General features: G+C 39.3%; 1 protein-coding gene across 2 annotated transcripts; it reads right to left on the reverse strand.

The window, feature by feature from the left end:
* Nucleotides 1-1,916: 1,916 nt before the first annotated feature.
* Nucleotides 1,917-5,444, reverse strand: mansc4 (MANSC domain containing 4). 2 transcript variants are annotated; one of them, XM_005451038.4, is made up of 4 exons: nt 4,805-5,444; nt 4,597-4,731; nt 2,704-3,042; nt 2,386-2,615 (listed from the first exon to the last, which is right to left on the reverse strand). In XM_005451038.4, the coding sequence occupies exons 1-4, from the start codon at nt 5,022-5,024 to the stop codon at nt 2,524-2,526; spliced, it is 786 nt and encodes a 261-aa protein (XP_005451095.1). In that variant the 5' UTR covers nt 5,025-5,444; the 3' UTR covers nt 2,386-2,523. The 2 variants fall into 2 exon arrangements, with proteins under 2 accessions (XP_005451094.1, XP_005451095.1); XM_005451037.4 differs by having other exon boundaries at nt 1,917-3,042; nt 4,805-5,443.
* Between the last annotated feature and the right edge of the window lie 1,301 nt (nt 5,445-6,745).

Raw genomic sequence — 6,745 nt, forward strand, 5'->3', positions numbered from 1 at the left:
CCTTGAGTCGTAGTCATTAATTGCTTAAAAGTGCCCATTAAGTTCCACCTACTACTAGTGTAGACAAGTGGCCAATGTTTTGAAGTTTGGCATCAATTACATTTAAAGTGACTGAAGTACATCAAAATGTCGGCCAGCCAAAAGGACACTATATCGAATTTCTTAAAGAAAATTGCTGTAGGCAGCTCTTGTGTTCATTCAATGCATCAGAATGAAACCAGAACCATAAGCTAAGTTTTTGGTTTTCACCTAAACCTTAATGTCACAAACTGGCTCAAAGGAGAGAGTCCACACAAGAGGTTTTCTTAAATAGAAGATAATTTATTCAATCTAACCAACAGTCAAACATTACAAATGGGTTGATTCCAAGTGGAGAGAGACTCTGCAATTCATCTATAGCCTGAAAGGCACAGGGGATCTGCACTAGCTGACGATCTTCCCATGTCAGCTAATTAATAACAGGCCAGGAGTTCCTTCAGACATTGAGATGGTGTCACCCCTCCACGCCATCTTAAAATCAAGGTTCCACCTCAACACTAGAACTTAACCTGAAAAATTATAAATCAAGGTAACAGAAAATATAAAAATATACCCAGTCATTAAAGGGGCTGCAACAAGCTACCTGTACTCGCTGCCAGCTCCACCCATCTTACCAGCCCAGGTTTTCCCTTGTCAGAGCAAATGAAGGGCAACAGGAAACTACCAGTAAAAAAGGTATTATAGAGTAAGGTGCTTAAAACAGTTTGTTTAAAAAAAAAAAAAATCAAACTGGCATAGAGAAAAGCGCAACAAGTTTCCTCCCTTAACTGGCAGTTTCACTCTTGCAAGAAAACTGGTTAATTTCAACAGCAAATCAAAGCGTTGCTCCCTGACTGAACACCAGAGTTCCTCACAATGGTCCCAGCACCACATGGCCTGCCTGCAGCTACAAACAAACATCACACTGCTTTGCAAATATTCCAGCTACAAACAAACCTGGAATTAAAGTTTGAGTATGAACATAAGTAGCATACAAAAAGGTTCCTCCAAACCAGGGCTATCGAACCAATCAACATGTCTAAGATGTTAACAAAGAGGGAACCAAACTACTCATTGCAGTTCTTACCCATCATACATTTACCAGTTCCAGTTGTCTACATTTACTGCACACAATTGTACCACAAATATCTTTGAGAATTCCAAACACATTTGTAAGGCTTGCAGGACAGGAGGGAGGACTACCCATAAGAAGTTCAATAGTGATGAACTAACCACAGAGTGCAGGCTATCTAGTCCTATTTATTGAGTACAAACTAATCTTAATCTCAGTCTTTAGACATATACTTGTTAGTGCTTGCACACCAGTTCCACTGGCACCAAAGAGCCAGAAACTTTCTAGTTTTTGGAAAGAAAACAGAAATGTTCCAAAGACATTTTCTTCAAACACATTCTCCACCACACTATTCAATTCAATGTTTTTTTAATTTATATAGTGCCAAATCACAACAACAGGTGCCTCAAGGCTCACTAAAAAAACTTGGTTGGTCTCCTAATAAGCCAGTTTAACCTGATGGGATGCATGGCTCTTACACATGTGGTTAGACTCACTCAAAAAGATAAAGACATTTGGTTGAAAGGGCAAATAAAAAAAAATAGGGATTAATGCTGCTCTCTTCCAACATCGCCTAAAAAAATAACTCAAAATTAATTAATGTATGTAATTAATTAATGTAATTCATGTGTGGAAGTCCCTAAAACTTTGGTCACAGTGTTAAATATCCAAACTAGCCTAAGCATTTATCAAACCATGTGCTAAAGTTAGCCATCAACACTACATACACTTTAATCTTACCAACAGGTTTAAATATCCTGGACAAGCCCCCATTTATGACAAACTGGCACAAATTAGGTGATAAGGAGCGAGTCCACACAAGAGGTTTACAGAAATAAAAAATAATTTAATTAACTTAATCTAACCAACAGATAAACATCACAAATAGATTGAGACCTGTCGGAGTGGCAGAAAGAGACTAACAGTTTATCTGGGCCAGCTTTTATAGAACTGGAAAACACAGGTGAGCTGCCTTAGCTGTCCATCCCCATCTAGTTAGAATAAAACAAAATACTTTAACCTAAAATAATCCAGTATGTAATCATATACATTCTAACTAAATTGTCCTTTCATTTTGGATTTCTTCCTCAACGATGTTACAAAGTATCCTCACTTTCAGGAGCTCTCCTTGACCAGCACGTACTTTATCAGACGCATGGAGCCTCGTTTCCCTCTCCATGATGTACTGTAGCGTCCCATCCTCTTTCTTTGACCCCTCCAGCTCACCACCAGCAGGATAGAGCAACAGCAGCTCAGCAGCACTGTGATACAAATGGCCACAGCAACCAGCAAGGTGTCAGCAGCCACATACCACCCATGTCCCAGCCCTGGTAGGGTGTCATCTCCACTGGCTCCCTCGTTGCTTACTGTGTGGTTTCTCCCATGGTTGCCCTTGGTCTCATTTAGATACAGCTTGCTGCTTTCTGTGTAGCTTATAAGAGCTGCAGAAGTTGGAGGGCTGCTGGCCAACTGAGAGAAAGTGGCGGTGTGATGACGGGTAGGGGTGGATACTGGAGATTGTGGACTTGTGGTAGAAAAAGCAGACAGAATCTTGGAATTGTAATGGCCCAGAGTGCTAACTGTGGTGAATGAAGGAGGTGTAGTAATGCTACCTGGAAGAGAAGTGGTGGAGACAACTGCGGCTGTTGTTTGTGCATACTTTTTTGAAGATGGGGGAGTTTTTTCAGTGGAAGGCACAGCAGTCGAAGTCGTGGAAACTGCTAAAGGCTGACCGGTGCTCTGCAGCGCTGTGGTGGCAATGACAGAGGCCTCTGTAGTGGCATGAACTCTACCTGCTGTAGTGGAGGGTTTAACGGGCGGAGGTGGATGAATAAATTGGCGCTTGTCTGACAGCAATGGCTCTGAGGCGTTATTGCGGCTGTAGTGGTGGGGTAACACACGCACGTTAGAGGTGAAGTATTTTCCAAACACCAACAGATCAGGATCCACACCTAGAATATGAAAAAGTTTGCTTGTTTGTTTGCTTTTCATGTTTTTGCTGGTGTTTTTATCTAAACGTTTAATAGCAAGTGATTTTTTTTTGTTATTCCAAAATAAGTGACAACTGCAAATGCTATGCATCTTTTGCAAGACAAGCAAAACTGGAGGAAAACGTTTTTCAGATAATTTACTTCACTAAAGTTGGGAATCTCATATGTAACATGCTAAAATCAGAAGAAGAAATATTACAAATATTTGATTCTCAGTCATATATATTTACTTTACTGTTGGTGGGGATCATTTTAACTACTATTGGTCACTTGGAAAAATATTTTATCAGCCGATCCATCATATTTTTTAAATAGTACTGTGCAAAAGTTTCACGTCACAACTCGTGTCTTTACATTTTGTTTAAAGTAAGTGAAATAGGTGCAACAGTTTACCTAAATATGCAAACCTACATAGAAATACAGTATATAAGGTAAATACAGTGGTTGTACAAGTCTAACAAAAGTCAGTATTTGATATAATCACTTTTATTCTTCATCACAGCCTGAACTCTCTGAGTGAGCTTTCTTGTAATTTCTTTAAGCAGTCTTCAGCAATAGTTCTCCAGACTTCTTGAAGGACGTTTAAAGCTCTTCTTTGGATATTGGCTGCCTTTAGTTCTGTTCTTTGTCAAGATGATCCCACCCTGCTTGAGTGACATTAAGGTTGGGGACTCTGGGGAAGGCCAATGCATGACTAAAAGTGTTCCACTGTACACTTTTCTGTCCAGGTATGCATCGACTGCATTAGGCAGTGTGTTTGGGATCATTGTTATGCCAAAAAAATTGAATTGTCGCTAATCAGATGCTTTCCAGATGATATTGCATGATGGATGAAAAATCTGACTGTACTTTTTTATTCACACCCCAAATCATGACAGAGCCATGTTTTGCTGTAGACACCCACTGCTGTACCTCTCTCCTGACCTCCTCTGTAAATACTGATGAAAACTTGAACATGGAACATGTGATGTGTTTCTGCCAGAGGCTGATATTCACAAGGTGCTAAAGATACAATTTAAAATTGGGTTGTTTTTTGTTTTTTGTTGGGTTTTTTTGCAAAGATGTTTCTGGTTCATTTATTTTTTTATACTTGAATGTTAAACAACTTAACACACAGACACACACAAAGTCATATGAAAATGGCCAGGAACAAATGAGTGAAAAGCAGCCACTGTCCAAAGAAAAAAACTGAAAGTGCTTCAGAAAGCCTGGAGAACTATTGCTCAAGACCACTTTAAAAAAATCCAAGGAAGTCTGACTTGGAAGCAAAATACACAAAATCAGGGGTGACTCAAGACTTTTACACAGTACTGTATGTAGAATTTGAACCATCTATAGTTATAGACATTTACTGTAAGATACAGTATTTTGAAATTGTTATTTTGTAGTAGTGTATTTCAAAATTTGCATCTAATCCCTAAGAATCTAACAGGATCTAAAAGGATTTGATATGCACAATATTCATATCATTAAAAGAACAGCAATCCACCTCTACCAGACACTAAAGCGACCTACCCTTTGTGATATTGTAGAGAACAACGTTGTCTCTGTGACTCAGAATGCAGCTCTCCAGAGTCGGACAGTGGAGGTGAAAGCAGTTCAAGATTTCTTGAGTGGTATCATAGTGGAATATAGCCAGATTACAGGAAACTATGAGAAAAGACAGAAAGACGATTACTCAGGAGTAAAAGAAGAGAAAACCAGTGATGATCGTATAACTCACAGTTTCTGGTAAGGCAACAGGTGCGGCTGCATTTCAGTGCGGTCTCTTCTTGGTAATGCTTCAAAAGCTGCGCTCCTCTCCTCTGAGACTCCTCAATATCGATGAAAATCCCCGGGAAGCGTCTAATCCAGCAGTTCTTATAATAGGAGGTCGGTGAGCACCTCGACTCAACGCGACACACCAGACTGAAAACCGCCAGCAAACCACATGCGGCGTTCATTGCGCATATTGTAAATCACACCATGTTAGATTGCAATCAAGACAAAGCCTCGACATATTTGGGAGCTGATTACTTGGAGTTGACAGGCATGAAATGGGGCCAGTGCTTTGGTTTTACTGGTGCCAGCTGTGTCACAACTACGCACCTACAGGAGGTGGAGACCCAGCCGAGTGTAAGGTGTCCAGGGCTGTGCCACGTGTGAGCGCACTGGGCTGCTTCACCAACAGAATGGGATCAACTTACTTTACAAATAAAATCAACAAATGTTGAAGTTCAGATGTTCAAATTCTGTGAATTTACACTGTGGCCGTAAATACGTTTCATAATCTGTATTCGTTTTCCAGTGTTATCAAAGAAAAGGCCACAAGGCCCTCTGTGATGTGTTTTCTGTTTAGTCATATATCTGAGTGTATTTCCATAATTGTCGCAATCTGGTTTAACCCAGAAGAACCCACGCCCCTTTACGCATTGAGGAAAGTTCCTGTTAACGTTTCAACACTGACTCTCCCGTAGTTTTTCTGACAGGTCTGGGCTCTTACGGGTTAGTTCAGTCAAATGACATTACCAGAATAATGGCACCAAAAGACATATCTGTATTATCTGTTACCCCCTTTAAAATGTATGTACTTTATATTTTACCACAAAGTATTCCAGTATTTTAACTGTGCACTCTCTATAGCATTAATGCAGCTCTAACAAGGACCACAGCAGACTATTGATAGAGTGATTTAAAAATAGAAGCAATCAAACGGACCTTTAGTGGATTTTTTTAAAATAAATAAATGAATAATAAAAAGAAGGTTTGGTTTAACCCCGTTGAACTGTACTTTGCCTTTCGCACTATGATTGCTGGGACAGGCTCCAGCTCCCTGTTACCATGGACTGGATAAGAAGTTAATCACTTGTAAGTACTGCTCTCCAGGAAACACAACTGAGTTTACATATTAATAAAGTCACATGAGCGTCGGAGTATGATGTGTAAGGTTTTTTACAATACAAAATTTAGCGCCTTGAAATCCTACATTTGTGATTTGGTTCTACACTTACACCGATTTGAACCTACCAAGTTAAATCGAACTAACAAAGTTTCATGTTGCCACAGCACCACTAGATGGCAATCGTCACTACTATTAGCAATATCAGCGTCTCTACTACATTAAAAAAAATGTATTCTTGCTGTAGTAGCTCTTTTTTTAAATATAAAATATCGGATGCATACGTGGATGTGATTAAAACTGTGAGCATGCAGTGAAACTGCTAAAAAAAACCGCTAAGAGAAAGTAAAGTGTTGTTACACAGATATGTTAATAACTAATTCATGATTTTAGTCAGCTATTTAGCAAAAATAGCTAAAATTATTTTGACTTTAGCCTCTTAAATGTGATGATTTGCTTACACAATCCTCTCTACATTGACAATCAGAGAAAATGAACGACCAACAGGTTAATCAGTCATTTTAATCTGCACCCTTAAATACTTACCTTTTTGGTTTCCGGGGCCTCACTGGAGCTAAAGCTTTGCCATCTGCAATTAGTTTTGACTTTCTTTAGCATGAGGCTGTTCATCCACTATAGAACAGTATGGTGCTCATCAACAACACCTTACAAAAGTAAACTGATTTACTATGCACACTTTAAACTTTCAACATATTTATTTTTTCACCTTTCCAGTGTGCACACAACATACTGGGAAAGCTGTAAAAAGCTGTCAAAGGAAAGTCT

The sequence above is a fragment of the Oreochromis niloticus genome, linkage group LG7 (assembly GCF_001858045.2).
Source record: "Oreochromis niloticus isolate F11D_XX linkage group LG7, O_niloticus_UMD_NMBU, whole genome shotgun sequence".
NCBI classification, from domain to species: Eukaryota; Metazoa; Chordata; class Actinopteri; order Cichliformes; family Cichlidae; genus Oreochromis; species Oreochromis niloticus.

Coding starts and splice junctions, on each gene's coding strand:
- mansc4 (XM_005451037.4), bottom strand. CDS start 5,024: ATGAACGCCGCATGTGGTTTGCTGGCGGTTTTCAGTCTGGTGTGTCGC. Junction 4,732..4,804: donor CTGTTGCCTTACCAGAAACT/GTGAGTTATACG, acceptor CTTTTCTCATAG/TTTCCTGTAATCTGGCTATA. Junction 3,043..4,596: donor TCTCTACAATATCACAAAGG/GTAGGTCGCTTT, acceptor TTCATATTCTAG/GTGTGGATCCTGATCTGTTG.